This window comes from Nannospalax galili, unplaced genomic scaffold (assembly GCF_000622305.1).
Source record: "Nannospalax galili isolate Female #2095 unplaced genomic scaffold, S.galili_v1.0 scaffold76, whole genome shotgun sequence".
Taxonomy (NCBI): domain Eukaryota; kingdom Metazoa; phylum Chordata; class Mammalia; order Rodentia; family Spalacidae; genus Nannospalax; species Nannospalax galili.
The window spans coordinates 3,342,026-3,360,061 of NW_008339767.1; the positions used below are offsets into that span (position 1 = coordinate 3,342,026).

General features: G+C 35.9%; 1 protein-coding gene across 2 annotated transcripts in view; it reads left to right on the top strand.

The window, feature by feature from the left end:
• Zfc3h1 (zinc finger C3H1-type containing) overlaps nucleotides 1-17,760 on the top strand; it is a gene marked incomplete in the record, with an annotated part of 62,693 nt that extends 44,933 nt beyond the window's left edge. For both annotated transcript variants that reach the window (XM_008834563.3, XM_029564250.1), the window contains 13 exon segments: nucleotides 2,374-2,562; nucleotides 3,487-3,724; nucleotides 7,599-7,704; nucleotides 7,782-7,980; nucleotides 8,831-8,925; nucleotides 12,123-12,233; nucleotides 12,485-12,589; nucleotides 12,728-12,893; nucleotides 13,934-14,034; nucleotides 15,618-15,719; nucleotides 16,328-16,367; nucleotides 16,648-16,710; nucleotides 16,839-17,760. In XM_008834563.3, the coding sequence (XP_008832785.1) occupies nucleotides 2,374-2,562; nucleotides 3,487-3,724; nucleotides 7,599-7,704; nucleotides 7,782-7,980; nucleotides 8,831-8,925; nucleotides 12,123-12,233; nucleotides 12,485-12,589; nucleotides 12,728-12,893; nucleotides 13,934-14,034; nucleotides 15,618-15,719; nucleotides 16,328-16,367; nucleotides 16,648-16,710; nucleotides 16,839-16,976 (1,653 nt within the window).
• Nucleotides 17,761-18,036: the final 276 nt, after the last annotated feature.

Consider the following 18,036-nt stretch of genomic DNA (forward strand, 5'->3'; position numbering starts at 1 on the left):
CTCATATGAACGTCCATTGGAATTTCTTGATAAAGGATTCCAAAAGCATCCCTCTGTTGGGTTCCTCCTCATTTTTCTTTTGTCTTCCAAGGCTGGACTCTAGAGTGATGGATTCAGGATTTGCTTTCAGGTATTTTGATAGCTATTGCAGTGGTTAGAATCAGTGTCAGTCCCCTCTCAGAGGCTTCTAGATGGGGGAAAAAACAAATTTATCCATCATTTAAGAACAGTAGCTGGTTGTCTCCCTTAGCTACAGGTGGGCACTACAGTATTGGAGACCAGGATTTGAAGTCCTACATCTGAGCAGCACTTTCTGATTAGGAACAAAATCATCAATGAGAAATAATTGTCTAAATAACTTTTTATATAGACTAAAGCCTAATGTCCAGGAAGTGTAATCTCTTGAACTCTTAAAGAAGTATACTGATGACTCTACTATTTGGTTATACTTTCCTTTTGGGTGATTAAGACCATACAGTTGGCCCAAATAAATCAATTTATTTTTACAATTAAGGTCATTTGAAGATCTGTTCCTCAGGGGTCACATGGGCTTGGGAGGAGCACCTGGCTCCTTACTTTTACCAGTTCCATCTATGTGAAGATAAGTCAAAGGTCCTGCTTGACCATGTCTGGCTTCACTTGGAAGCATGAATGAGATGTTTCCTCTGAGTTGACCCTCCTCCTCTTTGTTGATTAGACACTGCTTCAAGTCTATCTGGTGGGGTCTCCATGTCTTCCCTGAACAAGAGGGCAGGTGACTCACCATAGTTACAGGACATTTTGAGAGATGTTCCATAGTCCTCTGGAACTTAGTTGACCTTGGAGGGCAAGGGGTTAAAAACTGTCCCTCTGACCACATTAATATAGGCCTAAAACTATGGCTGTGAAACATCCAATAAGGTTAGTTCCACCAGTCTGGTACTTTTAATTATCATGTGCTATGTAGATAAGGCTTGGGTCAAAAAACAAATATTCTCAGATAAACTTGACTAGATATATATTTTGTTCCTTAACTATGACCATAGACATTTTAAGATTATGTCTGTATTATTTTTGTCTCATCCTTTATATATCATAACAAACCTAAAGAGACTTTCATCACTTGTTTAGGCTTTATCATTTTTCCTATTTTAGAAAATATCTCCATTCTCATATCCTTTTAACATCTTTTGCATTCTCAATTTTTTTTTTTTTAAATTTTGAGACATAAGAGCATTAACAAATAAATTTTCCATCTGTTGTGAGACTTCTTTTCCTGGGGATGCGAAGCAATGCTCATTCCCTTTCAAGGTTCTAGTGTCAAGCCAATGTTTGATGAAGTCTTACTGGGGAACAAATGAGTTTATTGAGCTTACTTACTGAGATAACTGAGGGGTTGCTGAGGTGTATGTATGACCTCAGGGTATGCACACTGGAAAGCCTTTACCCAGGATGGGTCATGCCTCTCTTCCTAGCCTTCCCCAGATTGTATACTTCAGCCCTCCCCAAATCCAGGAGGCTGTGTATGATTAGGGTCAGATTACATACAGTTGGCTGGGAAGAGTGGCTGGATAATGCGGTGAGGTCCAATGACCCTGCTTGGCCCTCCTTTAATGAATGAGCACAATGGTCAACAAGCCCAGTTGTGATAATGTTTAGCAATTAGGCTCAGCTGAAGTTTTGATGATGGTAGTTATTTCATGCAGTAGGGAGTGCTGTATAGCAACATCTTATTAATAGGACCTGGAATTTAAAAGGATTTGGTTCTAGGATCCACATATGAGGGAGAACATATATCATTTGTTTTTCTGAGTCTGTGTTACTTCACTTGGTATAACAGTTTCTAGATCCATCCATTTACCTGCAAATTTCATTATTTCATCTTTCTTTACTGCTGAATAGAACTCCATTATGTAAATATACCACATTTTTGTTAAGCACTCGTTAGTTGAGGAGCACTTAGGTTGCTTCCATCTCTTAGCTATTGTGAAAAGAGCAGCAACAAACATGGTTGTACAAGTGTCTCTACAATAGGATGAGTCCTTTGGGTATATGCCAAGGAGTCATATAACCGGGTCCTATTAAAGTTTTAAATAGTCATACACTTAAGAAACACAAATTGTATATGATTATAAACATAAGCTTTTGGATATCCATCATGATCTTGTTGTGATTCAGAGAAACTAAATGAGATTGCTTTCAGTGATAATTTGAAGATGATTTCATGTGATTTTTACTTCCTAATCTGTGACAGGAGACATCTAGAAAATAGTTTTATGCATTTTTGTAGAAACTGTACATTTGATAAGAGATAACATCTTAATGAAAGTTGAAAAAATGTGCACCTTTAATTCCTATTCAGCAAGATTAATTATGTAAAACCCTTTTGGTTAGTTTCTGCATCTAGAAAGCACCTTTGAAGAAAAAGATTATGTATGTGAGAGAATGGTGGAGTTTCTGATGGGCGCAGCCAAGCGAGAAATATCAGATATTCTGTCCTTTCAGCTCTTAGAGGCTCTTTTATTTAGAGTTCAGCTACACATATTTACTGGAAGATGTCAAAGTGCACTAGCAATTTTACAGGTAAACGTTTATTTATTATAGTATATAATTTCATTTTGGAGAGTATTTATAAAGGTCTGAGACATGAGTAGCAATTGTTTAGTGGTGAGGCACAGACTTTGGATTTGAACCCTTGTTTTGCCATGTTCCATCAAGTTGTGTGACATTTCCACATTTGTTTGGCACTGTCTTTTTTAGTGTCCATTACAAGGTTTCCATGGAAAGATTCTGTATTAAGTATTCACCAGGAAAACTTCAGAATAAAAACTCTAAAAGAATTAGTCCGTAATAAAAATCATCTCTATTGATACAGGTTTTGGGAGGTTGGTTTTTGTTTTGTTTTTTAAGTACTGTTTTTGTCTTTAACTTACTTGATTTTAGGTATTAGGACACTTAATACATTTTGTCTTATTTCACTATGTTAGTCTTGAGATTTTTCATTAAAAATTTTATGTTCAACAGTGAAGGGCACTGGCTGCTCTTAGAGAGAACATGGGGTTGGTTCTCAGCACCCACATGGAGGCTCACAACTGCCGGTAACTCCACTTCCAGAGGATCAGACACCCTCTTTTGGCATCTGAGGGCGTTGTGTGCATGTAGTACACTTACATGCAGGCAAAATACTCATATACATTTTTTTTTTGTCTTTTTAGACAGGGTCTCCCTGTAGCCCCAGCTGACCTGGAACTCCCTATGTAGACCAGGCTGGCCTGGATTTGCCTGCTTCTGGGCCCCCCCCCCCCCCCAAGAGCTGAGAGGTGTGCACAATCACACTCGTGGCTTGCATACACACTCAACAACAACAACAAAATCCTTTTTTTTACTTAGATATTTTTAACAATCACTTTAAAGAGTATAACAGTTTTATTTAGATTTGAATCTTACTGTGAATAGGAACCGTTTTTTTAAAAAAACACTTCAAATTATTCTTTTCATTTTACCTAGAATGCATTAAAATTGGCTAATGATGAGATAGTAGCTGAATACCTTAGAACAAATGATCGGTGTTTGGCGTGGCTGGCCTACATACATCTTATTGAATTCAACATTCTCCCTTCAAAATTTTATGATCCATCTAATGCTAATCCTTCAAGAATTGTTAACACTGAACCATTTGTAATGCCATGGCAAGCAGTTCAAGATGTAAAAACTAATCCTGACTTATTATTAGCAGTTTTTGAAGGTAAGTAATGTTTATAAATTATAACATCAACCATTACAAATTATAGCACAGATGTTTAGAACATCAATTCATTCATTAGTACAATTTTCCATGAAGAATAAATACAAGCTTTAATTTCAACTTATTACCTAAATATTTTTAGTTACTGAATTAGATAGCTGGTTTTTGACATTGATGAAAATGAAAAACTAAATTATGTGAATTATTTTTAAATTATGGCAAAGGATATTAGTTAAATGTATTGTTAATAAATATATGTGTATCTGCATGCATGCACGTACATATACACTTACTGATAATATAGGTTGCAGGTTAGCGGATTTGATTGAATGGAAGAAGCACGTTTGCTTGTTATTTGGTTATTCTGGAAGTCCATTAAAGTGGAAGCTTTAAAGGATATGTTTTGTCTTTTCATTTAGTTAATTTCTGTCAATGCCTTTGATTGCTGTTCTATTCTACACATATCAGCCATTGGACACTTAATTGGTTTAAAGCTTGTTCCTTCCCAAAATAAGTATATAACCCACTCAGAAGATAAGATGTATGCATTTGACATAATTATTAAGTATATAAGGTCATATGTAGTGTATTAGTATATAATGTAAATTGTATTCTACAAGAGAAACAAGAATCTGTGATTTACAGTTATTTAATACAAATCCAGAGATTACTGTAGGTTGGTACATTCTAAGGCTTTATAAAGGAACTGAGGGTTGGAACTTAGCTTTGAAGTAGGACTGTGATGTGCCAAGTAGGTCTTCTCAAAGATGTAGACCTAGGTTCTCTGTATTATCTAAGAGCTTTTGATGAATTCCTACAGTTTACTTAATGCTTAGTAAATGCTTGTTGAATAATCCAGTGAAGAAAGGAAAGGTCATTCCTGTTAGAGGAGCTAAGTAAATGAAAAACAACAAATTGATAAGAATTTCTACAATGAATTTGAAGAGAAATTGGAGAATCCTTATAAAATGAATTCTGGCTGGGCGTGGTAGCACACACCTTTAGTTCCAGGACAGTCTAGTCTACATAGTGAGTTCTGGGACAGCTGGGGCTACAGGGAGAACCTGTCTCAAAAAGACAAAAAAATAGAATTCTGGGGCTGGAGAGGTGGTACAGTGGTTAAGCACTTGCTGCTCTTTCAGAGGATAGGGTTTGAGCTATACATGGTGACTCACAAACCATCTGTAACTCCATTTCCAGGGGATTCTTCTGGCCTCTGCGGGCATTACATGCACATGGGGTACTTACATACATTCAGGCAAAACACTATGTATTACATGCAAGCAGACTACCCCACACATAAAATTAAAAATAATAAATTAATAAGAGTGAATATTTTGCTAGAAAATAGGAAAGATTAAGCTCGATTAGTGACTTGTTGACAAATTTTAAAGGCCTTTCCAAATGTTGCAGATGTGATTGACAGTAGATATTCTTTAAAAGTGAGAGACTATGATAGAAGAGAAATTTTACTACATATAGGAAAACCAACCAGAAGATCATTGCTATAACAGGTATAAGAAGAAGTACCACAGGGTTGGTGAGATGGCTCAGCAGATAGACGCACTTGCTGCCAAGTGTGAAGACCTGAGTTCAATGCCTGGGACCCACATGGTGTGAAAAGAATGAGTTGCTGCAAGTTGTCCTGACTGCATGGCATGTTCATGTATACGTGTGCACGTGTGCGTGCGTGCATGCATGCACAAATAAATGTGATAAAAATTTTTAATAAAAGAAAAATCACAGAAAAATAGTGTTTATTAGAGACATCTCAAGTTACTACAAAGAGATGTAGTAGAGGATAAAATTCTAGGGAAGAAGAGAAAGAATGGTCACAGGTGATTTCCAGGTTTTTAAGACTGAGAAAAGGAAAGTGATATTAATAGAAAACTTAATAACTCAGACTAATTGTGGAAGTAGTAGTATTTTTGAATGATTGGTCATCTTAAGTGAAAAATGATTGTTGGCAGAGGAAATAAGAAAGCTGACCTTAAGTGAGCATTTATGGATAGATCAATGGATTTGAGGGTTATTAACATAGAAGTTATTTATTTTTAAAATATTTTATTTTTATTTTGTGTGTATGAGTGTATTGCCTGCATGTGTGTAATGCAATGTCCGCAGAGGTCAGAGAGGGCGTTGGAGTCCCCTGGAACTAGAGTTAGGACAGTTGTTAGCTAACATATGGGTGCTGAGACTCAAACCCAGGTCCTTTGTGAGAACAGCCAGTGCTCTTAACTGCTGAGCCATCTTTCTAGCCCCAGAAGTTATTTATTATAAGTAGTTTATGATTTTTAATGTGTTCTCATTGTAAATTATTTAGTATAGATTGAGCATCCCTAATTTGGTCAAAATCCGAAAAGTTCAAAAATCTAAATCGCAAAGTTTTTGAGTACTGATGTGGTTAACATGATGCTATAAATGGTAAATTCCATACCCGATCTTATATAATACAGTCACAGTCAAAACACAGATGCATTAAAGATGTGTTAAATTACCTTCAGGTATGTCTATAAGGTATATTTTGAACATGAATGTTGTGTTCAGCCTTGAGTCCTATAACCAAGGTAAATCTCATTATGTATATACAAATATTCCAAAATCTGGAAAAAATAAAACCCAAACAAACCAACAAACTACCTCACATCTGAAATCCTTAGGGATCCCCAAAATCTTTAGGAAAACTAAATACCTTTTGAGCTATTTTCTTTGAGAGAATGAAATTTAAGAGCATAGCAGTAAGGAGTAAAAGGAAATCTTGTATTAGTGAATTAAACTAAGAGGAAATAATCTCTTGGAAGCACAACCAAGAAGGGGGGTGGGGATGGGATGGGTGTGTGTGTGTGTGTGTATGTCTGTCTGTCTGTCTTTTTTGAGACAGGGTCTCTCTGTAGCCCCAGCTGGCCTGGAACTCACTATGTAGACTAGGCTGGCCTCAAACTCACAGAGATCTGCCTGCCTCTAAGAAGAAATTTTTTTTGGTCTTTTTGAGACAGGGTTTCCCTGTAGCCCCAGCTATCCTGGAACTCACTGTGTAGATCAGGCTGGCCTTGAACTCAGAGAGATCCGCCTACCTCTGCCTCCTGAGTGCTGGGATTAAAAGGCGTGTGCCACCATGCCTGGCAAGAAGAAATATTTTAAAGGGGGAAGGTTGAACTTGTGAAATCAGTGGTAGAACACTGGCCTAGCATGTTCAAGGCTGTGGGTTTGATTCTGCATCCCCAGAGGGGAAGTGCACCATTGTCACATGCTAATCAAATAAAATGAGAATGAGTATATTTAAGTTTGGTTGGGTACAAATCTAAGTAAACTTTGAATGCTGCGTTTAGACTGATGACACTTAACGCCATAATTCTGGCACATTATTCCAGTATTGGGAAAGGAAGAAATGGTGATGGTTGTGCAATGTCAAACATTGTAAGACACTCATAAGATCAGATGAAGGGCTCGTTACAGGGGAAAAGTGTATTTTGAAGGAATAAGGGAAAGATCTAGTTCAGGGGGATATACTTAAATAGCTATGAAGCATCAGAGAAAGACCTCCTTTGAAGTGATTAGAGAAAGATGGAAAGATAATTTTATGATGCTTTTTTGGGGAATGAATTTTCATGAAACTTCAGGTAATTGAGAGTAAAAATATAGATAAGTGTGGGGTCTCAGTATTGAATGCTGCTTCTCTTCCCAGGAAAAGTAAGAGTAATCTATTGGATTTTAGGAGTCTGAAGATACCTGAAATACCTCATTTGGGTAAATGCTAGGATTTCAGTGAAGATGAAAAGGATAATGGACAAAGGGATAGGACATTTTTTTTTGATCACTGATCAAAATAGTCAAATAATTGTATGTTTGGTTCATATTGTGGTATTTGTAATAGATGCAGTGAAAGCTTGTACGGATGAGAACCTTACCAGTGGAGAGAGAATAGAGGTCTGCCTTCCACTTTACACAAATATGATTGCTCTGCACCAGATCCTAGAGAGGTAAAACTTAACAAGTAACTAACTGTTAAAGATTGGTCTTTTAAGAAGTGTGTTGAGCCATTCTTTTTCTTGTTAAGGTTTGAGGCAGCAGTGGAGCTTTGCAAATGTTTATTGGAATCATGTCCCATGAACTGCCAGTTATTGGAAGCCCTTGCTGCTTTATATTTGAAAACAAATCAGTATGATGAGGCCAGATTGGTGTGGCTTACTGCATTTGAAAATAATCCTCAGAATTCAGAGATTTTTTATCATATGTGCAAATTCTTCATCTTACAGGTAAAAAATGATTCAGAAATCTTTAATATGATGTTTTTGTATTGGAATCTTTATCAGTACTCTCTTCAGGAAGCATGTCCTGGTCCTTTTGCCCTTTGTAGGTCATGCTAGATTTTCCCTCTATTATTGCCATAGTTGTACCATTGGATATAGAACTCTTCATGAACACAGGCTCTATGTTACTCATATTTGCAGCCCAAACCTGTACTTCATTGCCAAATGTGATAGCTCCTTAAGATACCGATGAATGGAATTTGGTCTTGTGGCAATATCAGATAAATAGTTAGTTGAATTTAATTCACAGGTGTTCTAGATTCATTTCTGTTGCTATATAAACTACCCTGACAAAAAGCCGCTTAGGGGAGAAAGGGTTTATTTTATATCACAATTCCTAGTTATAGTCCATTATTTCAAGGAAGTCAAGGTAACAGGAGCTTGAATCAGCTAGTCACAACACATCCACAGTCAGGAACAGAAAGTGATTGCATGTATGCTTGTTAGTGCTCAGTTTGCTTTCTGCTCTTAACAGTTCAGTATCCTCTAGGGAACAGTGCCAGTGCTGCCCACAGTGGGTGAATCTTCCCTCATCAATTAACATACAGGCCAACCTGATCTAGCCAGTCCTTTTTCCAGGTGATTCATTCTAGGTTTGTGTCAAGTTGACAATTAGACTCAACCAACACAAGAAGTGACAGTATAGAAGTTAGTTGAATGTTTCCCAAACCTACTCATTCTATCCCCCATCTAACTAAAGAAACATAATCAGTGATTTTTTAAAAAGAATTTTCCTCTTTTCAAACATTTTTATTGAGCATTATAAGCCTGATGTATATTTTTCTCTTTTAAATAGAACCGAGGCGATAATCTTCTTCCATTTTTGCGGAAATTTATTGCATCCTTCTTTAAACCTGGGTTTGAAAAGTACAGTAACTTGGACTTATTTCGGTAAGTTGTAGAGCTTTGATTTGTAGAAGAAAGAGAATGTAGGTCAGTGGAAAGATACTGTGTGTGTGTGTGTGTGTGTGTGCGCGCGCGCGCTCTGCTTACATTTTAGACTGATGACTATTTTGCACTTGAGTACTTGCTTACAGAAGTATTAAGAGCAGCAGAGTAAGTAGAATAATCAAAATGGAGGCAAGATAAGAAATGCCTATGGATTTTGGATCAAAGGCACCATGCATAGTAAGACCTATTGTAACTCTTCAATTTGGTTGGGTTTTTTTTTTTTGGTCTTTTTTGAGACAGGGTCTCCCTGTAGCCCCAGCTGTCCTGGAACTCACTATGTAGACCAGGGGCCTTGAACTCACAGAGATCCGCCTGCCTCTGCCTCCCACCACCACCACGCCCGGCTTGGTTTTTAAAAAATATAATAATTTTATGTGTATGAGTGTTTTGCTTGCATGTATATAAGTTTTAGAGAGTTTTTTTTTCTCACCCATCAGTTTCTCTCACTAGCTTTGTATTTATTATCTTTCTTTGCTGAGAGTTCTGTTCCAACATTAAGAGATCACATCAGATCATGAAGAATGATTTTGGAGGAGACTTCCTCCTTCCTCAGTTCTCTATAGGGGATCAGCAGACCTTTTTTTCTTAAGGACCTTTACCCTTCCTCTAGATTTTATGCATTCTGTCACATATGTTAAGGCCTATTGAATCAAGTTGTGTCCCCAAATGTCTCTTGGTGTGAGTCCATCCACTGGAGCTTAGTCAACCTATTTAGCATCATGCTTCTAAAGAAGACCAACTCTCTCTCACCCAGCAGTGATAAGTTGCCAATAGTTCCCTTTGTCTGTTTCTGAGTGCGTGTCTCTGGATTTGTGTATATGACTACAGTGCCAATGAAGGCCAAAAGAGGGCGTTGAATCTTCTCAAGTTGGAGTGCCTGACTTTGGTGTTAGAAACTGAACTCTGGTCTACTTCAAGAGCAGCAACCACTCTTAACTGCTAAACTATCTCTCCCTCCCTCCAAAAAAAAAAAAAAAATTCTTATAGAAAATATTGATGAATGAAAATAAAATCTTTGTTTTTATAGATTTATTTTCTTAGGTACCAACCATGTTATGGGAAGTCAGATTTTTGTTTTTAAAATACCCAGATTTTTAAAAAGCAATTGGTTCACCTATCTTACAGGTTTTATAAGCTTGGGTCTTCACATCTGTGAATTAATTAACCTGGTAATTTTAGGACCTTTCTCTGCTACGTCAATATTTTAAAAACAGTTATACGCAAATCAGTTTTAATGCAAATTAATGGAAGAGAAATGTACTATAAGAAATTCAGAGATTGTTCATCTCCCAAAACCTGATTTTCTCCCTTTTTAAAGATTAGATTAAGTTTTCAAACTTAGACAAAAACTGGTTCTGGTTTTCCCTTAGACATGAATGTAATTGATATGCCAGATTTTGCCTTTAGATCTTCTTAATGTTAGTTTAAATAAACAGAATAAAAGATAGTACCAATGAAAATTTATAACTAGAATGCCTCCAAATCATCTCAATTCTTGTCATTAAGCTATCTTTCTTTATTCTTTCTTGAACTTCTCATATATCACCAAGAATTAGAAAAAGATACCAAATTTATTTAGATAATTCTGAAGTTCTTGTCTGCACTAAGATTTTCATTAATTTATGAAGTCATTTAGCCAGGCATTGTGGCACACACCTGTGATCCCAGCACACATGTAAGTTCAAGACTAGTTTAGGCTACACAGTGAGACCCTTTCTTGAAACCAAATAAACAAAAAAAGTCTTTTGAGTCAAATATTAGGAGAATGACAGTTAAGGAGATAATTTTTGTCATTGCTGTGATTATTGTGTGTATACATCTGATGTTTATAGTTTTGAGTTTATAAATATAACCAGTTTTTTTAAAGTAGAAGTCAGTGCTCTTAATACATTCAAAATATATTTTCTGGGTAGAATTTGTAAAGCAAAATTGGTAGCACTGTATTATTTACTTGGAATTGATTTTTTTTGGGGGGGGGGCGGGCGTCTTTTGAGACAGAGTCTTCTTGTAGCTCCAGCTGCCTAGAACTCACTATGTAGACCAGGCTGGCCTTGAACTCACAGAGATCTGCCCGCCTCTGTTGGGATTAAAGGTGTGTGCCACCATGCCCGGCTTTGAAATTAAATTTTTATCAACTCTTTCTCTGTGACATTTAGTGTAAAGATGACAATAAGGTAATTTTCATTTGTTTTAAAATCAATTTCACTGTTAAGAGAATTGCTAGACTGTTAGTTGATTTCATTCACTTTGAAGTAGTGGCCCTGGAGATTGTACAGTACAGTCTTATATATATTAGATTTAAGATCATTTCAGTTTTCAGTGGCGGGAACTAAAATCCTTAGAAGTCTAAGTAGATAGATGGCTCAAGGTAATGCAGCCAATTATGATAGTAAGGATAACCTGACTTCCACATGTCCTGTTGCTTGTGTTTGCTGCCTTCCTGAAAATTAGGCTGAGCATTAAAACTTTACCCTTGCAATCTTTTAAAAACCCAGTGTAAATGATAATACTAGATTGCCAGTTCGAGATTAGATGAAGACACTGGTAAAAGTATGAGATGTAAACAGATGGAAATACATTGGGAGGAAAGCTGAGCTACTGAAGGTCAAATAAATTTCTTTACTAATCAGCTTCTTGGAGCTTTTAATGTTCTATGACATTTATATTACATTATATCTACAATTCAGAGCATTTCTCAACTTTTTTGGATCATGGATCTCTTTGATAAATACCTCTGGGCCAATGTGTTATCTGCTACTATGTCAAAATTAAGCTTTCATGGGGGTATGTGTGTGTCTGTCTGTCTGAAAGATTTCAGATACAGGCTTTCTAAAGTATATTGTCCCTTCCACAGAAAAGTACAGATTTTATGGAAATTTCAGATACTTGGTATTCTCATTTTATCTTTTATATTTTTAATTAGATGATTTGTATGATAGAACTAAATATTAATTTTAGGGAAGGTATTCATAATTGGTAGAAAAATAAAAATTTGAGTAAACATGATCCTAGGAAAAGTTCATTTTTTCGTAAAATATAGTTCAATTAAGTTGAAACTCAGGGTTTTCTTTATTGCATTTGTGATCCATGTATGCCTAAGCACAATTTCATATAATGTTAGGTTTTTCTTTTTTCAGATATCTCTTGAATATCCCAGGACCACTCGACATTCCAGCCTGTTTATGTAAAGAGAATTTTGATGATGACACGTTTAACAACCAAATTCCTTATTTGTGGCTGATTTACTGGTAAGACATTACCCATTGTGGAGAGAAACATTGTATGCCAGGCCTCCTGTCTTTGGTATTTACTACTCAATTACGTTATTTTTAAAAAGACATTGAAGCAAAACTAAAGAAATACTTAGGTTTATTATTTACTAAAAAAGAAAGATTGAAATAATTTCATTATAATATCTGTAATGTTTGAAGTATGCTTTGTCATTCTCTCACCTAATGCATTTGAGTTGTAGACATGTTTTCCTTTGTTTCTTAAACAGCCTTTGTCATCCTCTTCAATCAAGTGTTAAAGAGACGGTGGAAGCATATGAGGCAGCATTAGGAGTGGCCATGAGGTCTGATATAGTGCAGATGATTTGGATGGAGTAAGTTTTAGTTTCTCTTAAGAATCGGATTTTTAGAGTAAACATAAATGGTTGGGGAAAGGGTGGTCAGCTTCTTTGGTGAGTTACTGGCTTAATTATTCTAAGTTATTCTAAAATACAGTATTTTTCTTTTGACAGTTATCTTGTCTTTGCCAATAATAGAGCTGCTGGATCCAGAAACAAAATCCAAGAATTCAGATTTTTTACTGATTTAGTGAATAGATGTTTGGTTACAGTCCCTACCCGATACCCCATTCCTTTTAGCAGTGCTGATTACTGGTCCAACTATGAATTTCATAATCAGGTAAGAACTTAGACTTTTTTCTTTAGATGCTCTTTTATATAACAAAGGGACTTTAACCATGATAGCAAAACTGCTCTTTCGTAAATCAAGAGAGCTTTTCCTGGGATCACTATCCCAACATTCACTGTTAATCTTGTCAATAATTCTTACCTCTTCAAAGTATAGGAATGGTGCCATGTAAGGCTCTCTAAACATCAGCATATATACATTGTAGCTGCTCTTTTTGCTGATGTTTTTCAAACAGATAATAGCCCATGTACAGGGCATAGTGAAGTTGAAAATCAGGTGCTGCTTTAAATTTCAGTAGTAGAATCTAATGATGCATTTACCAAACAGTATATTATGAAAAAAAAATGGATTTTTTTTCTTTATTTTCAGAATCCCCTTTCAGTCAATACAATGTAAAACAAAAGCTCCTGCTTAAAGTTCAGTGTAAACTCAAACATATGCTTTGTGGGGGGTAGGAAGGGGTAGGACGGGGAACTCACTATGCAGACCAGGCTGGTTTTGATCGCACAGAGATCTGCCTGCCTCTACCTTTGCCTCTGCCTCCACCTTTGCCTCTGCCTCCCAAGTGCTGAGATTGAAGGTGTGTGTGCCACCATGCCCAGCCACATGCTGCCCCCCGCCCCCCCCCCTTGTTGGGTAGTTTAGCTGCTAATCAGGATAACCAATTATTATGCTTTGTGCTTCTATGTTATTCTTTATCCCAGGGTCTCAAACCACTTTGTGGCCATTAAATCATTTACACATTGCATGAGCAAGATGGGGCAGGCATTATTAGCCCTATGACTTGCCCTGCAATGCAGGAATAGAAACCTGGACTCCTGGCTTCTTGTCAGGGCCATGTCCATGGCTCTCATCACGAGACCATATTTTCTAATTCATATTTGGGAAGTCACTAATATAATTAATTATATATAATTATAATTTGTATATTCGTGTCTCAGAGACCTTTTTGTTTTTCTCATTAAAACCCATAGGTAATTAGATTTCTACTTTTTAGTTGCATTCATGTTTCCCTCCCTCAACCTTCACAGGTTATTTTCTTTTATTTGAGCTGTGTTCCAAAGACCCAGCATTCCAAAACCTTGGAACGGTTTTGCACAGTTATGCCAACTAATTCTGGACTTGCACTGAGGTAAGACAAAATAAATTTTTTGATTCTCAGTCTTTCATGGAAAATTATTCTTGAAAACTTGATAAAAACCATTTAAGTTCTATTATTTCTTTACGAATATAGACTTCTTTGATCTCAGGCTTGTTAAGTCATATTCAGATAGTCATAGAAAAGCCACTTTAGAAAACTGCAGGTTGTTAAGGGGAGCAATTAATTCAAGTAAATTCACTTGTATTCCCCAGGCACATACATACCATCTGCCATAAGCACATGCGTTATAAGCAGTGCACCTATTTTACATGTCAGAAGAATATCAAGAGATTTTCATATGTCAGTTACTCTCAAATGTATTTGCATGGGCTAGAATCTCATGAGATGTTTACTTAAAATTGAGATCCTAAACTTGAGCCTTCAAACCCTATTTGAGCACTGATCTAGGCATTTTCTACATTTAATTAGAATAAGGGAATTTCTGACCATTTATTTGTAGTTTCTTTGCTCTGGTAGAATAAGCATTCTTTTTTTTTTTTTTCTTCTGGTAGGTTTTTTTTTTTTTTTTCCTTGTATTTTGTTTATTTTAAGACAGGGTCTCTGTGTAGCCCCAACTACTCTAGAACTCACTGTGTAGACCAGGCTGGCATGGAAATCAGGGAAATCCACCTGCCTCTAACTGCTGGATGCTGGGATTAAAAGTGTGCACCGCCATTCTTTTACTCTGAAAAATTAAGATTTTAAATCCTAAAGGGACTTAAGCACACTAAAGCTTCAACTTCCATTTATGCAGCCGTTCCTTTTGCATTATGACATAACTAGTAAGCTTCTATAAGATCCTAAAGCACTTACCAAATATTCTTTTGTGTCTTGAACTATTTATATTTCACATATTATGTGTATGAGATGATACATGGTATAAGTCTAAAAAACAGTTCAAAGATTTAAGTTTATGAGAAAAATAGCCATGTTGTTCTCTAATTAAATTTCTTGCCAATTAATGTTAATCCAGAAGCTAATAATAAAAGTTTGAATTTGGAAAATCATCTTTGATAAACACGTGAAACAGAAAATGTGATTGCATTTTTGACTAGTTTCTAATCAGCATTTTAGAGCAAAGGTAGTTTAATTGTAAGTAAAACCCCACTTCTTGTTTTGGTACTTCTTACAGTTATCCCTACCTTTTTTTTTTTGCCCCCTAGGTAAGAATTTAACAGTCACTATATTTTCATTTTAGTTCTAGAAACATTCAAGATTATCCTTTAAGAAAGAAAAAATATTAAAAAAAAAATTGCTTTCATCTATTAAGGCACTAACTTAAAAACATTTGGGGTAGAGGATTACATAATGAAGTGCTTTTGTTGTTTGTAGTAATACATGCCCTTTTATTTACTTTTTTGAGGATTCGCATAGAACTTGATGGACTTCCTGATAGTTAATACATCTTATCCCAGGACAGTTATCATAAGAGACATTCTATAAATATTTGCTGAATATCTTTGATAGACTTTTACCTGACCAACCTCTGTCCCTCATGCATTCTATTCATAGAGCACATTTGGGGTCCCCTATACTTTCAATGCTTTGTTCATTTTCCTGACTGTACTTCACAGGCTACTTCAACATGAATGGGAAGAAAGCAATGTTCAGATTCTGAAACTTCAAGCCAAGATGTTTACATATAATATCCCAACATGCCTGGCCACCTGGAAAATGTAATGCAACAATCACGTACATGTTTTTATAGCTATTGCTTTTATTTGTAAGGTTTGCTCCAGACAGGTAAATCTGAAATGGCATTTTTTTTCTCCCTAGACAGATTTCTAAATGTAGATTTGTTTGGGGCACTGTTGTGGTTTAATACCTAGTATGAGTAAATGCTCATGAATAGTTGTTTCTAAATTTAAAAAGGCTAGCCTTTTAATGCGAAAGAACATTTAGATACAATACTGTTACAAAGCAAGTAAGTCTATTATACACACTTTAGGACCATCTACTTTAAAATGTGGGGGTTTTCCCTGTTGTGGTCTGATTTTCTTTTTTTATTTTAAAGATGTTAGTGCCAGGTGTTTTTAACTAGTTATGAGGTTTTTTTTTTAATTTATGTTCAAAACACTGGTCTGCTTCATACTTGTAAAGTTGATAAAAATTGTTGAATTTTTCTTTTCACTATAGGTTACCCTCCTTGGAAGTTTAGCCTGTTACTTTCAGGAAGTTTTGTACTCAGATTCCCACAATCAGTATTCTGCCAGTGGTGGTGTTTCATTTTGTTTGAAGATATATAATTTTTTTTCCCTTTTCTATATTCCTTTTTTTCTCTTAGAGCCATTGCTGCTGAGATTGTTCTAAAGGGACAAAGAGAGGTAAGCCATCCATAATTGAATTATCAGATGGGCCATCTATTTTTCCTTTTTGCTATTTTGCCCCTTTTGTTGACCTCTCTTTAAAAGTAAAGAAACTTCTATGAAAGCATAGAAGTTAACATAACAAGAGCTCTAAATATTTGGAATCTCTAAAAGCCCAACACAACCATTTTGACTTGAATGTTAATATATCGTAAAGTAGTACTTTGGAACAGACAGGATTGTGAAAGTGTTTTCTGCCATGTTTTCTGATGAAAGTGTGTATATATCTATCTTACAGGTTCACCGTTTATATCAGAGAGCCTTACAGAAGTTACCTCTTTGTGCATCACTATGGAAAGATGTAATGCTTTTTATCTTTTATTTTATCTTGATGTTGCCTATCAATTTTCTGCATGTGCCATGTCCATTGATGTGGTAATGCTCAAAATCTGGCTGTCTCTTACTTCTCTGCTTCCCTGTCTCTTGCAGCAACTCTTGTTTGAAGCATCAGAAGGAGGTAAAACTGATAACCTGAGAAAACTAGTTTCCAAGTGCCAAGAGATTGGAGTCAGCCTAAATGAGCTCTTAAATTTAAACAGTAACAAAACAGAAAGCAAGAATCACTGAACACTGGGTGCAGTCAGTTCTAAGCCCTTTTAATAATTAATTGCCAAACATGATTCTTCAAGATTAGGCTGATCCCTGGCTAAGGTCTGTGTAAGGCAGACAAGCATTATTGATCATATCAAGTCCCCTACAATATCCTATCCTTAAAACCGGAAGCAATGAACATGACAGTCTTCGACTGGATAAATGAACTTCCTGTTTGGCCTGCTTCTAGGCCCTGCCAGATTCTCATAACATCATGTACGTAAGTATGGCTCCTCAGAGTGACTGACACTGATTTTAATTTTACTTTGGTTTTTGGTTTCTTTTTTCTTTTTTTTTTTTTTTTTCTTTTTTTCTTTTTTTTTCCTTTTTTAAATTCTTCCCTACCTTTATGTTGTGCTGTTCCTGATCCACTTGACACTCTCTGATGCCTGAGAGATTCTTGTTTGGGATTTAATTTCCAGGGCTGTGTTTATAGTAAGAAAGCAGGCAGTCCCTATTAGTTCCTCCTCTTTAAATCTTTTGAGATTCTTCATTTCAGGATTTAAAACTTAAGCAGTCCATCTTAAGGAAAGTGTAACTGCCATGCCACAGTCTGCTAGTTGCACTTGAATGTTCTAGCAGGTTGTTTATTGCCCTTTCTACGTTTTGGACTCCTTGCTGAGACTGTTTAACTTGAAGATTAAAGAAACTATTGCAAATGCCAGTGCATCAGAACCTAAGAGTGGTCAAATATTATGTGCAATTTTTTGTAAAGAAAATTTAATTTATAATAAAGTTTAACAGTTTAAAGAACAGTTAATATTTGAACTGCTTTGTATTAGAATACTACTTTGTAGTATTAAATTGTTCATATACAAAATATTTTTAATATAAGTTAACTTTTTAAAAAATGTCGCTGTCTTTATTCACTTTTCACAGTGGTGGGAAAGGGTTGAAGTATGAGAGGGAAACTCCCCATACTGATACCCTTGCTTTCTTATTCTACAACTCCTTTCCCATTAAAAAATAAATCCAATGACTTTAATTAATGAGGAGATAGGTGTTCTGTTCTGAGAACAGTAAACAGACAGGGTTG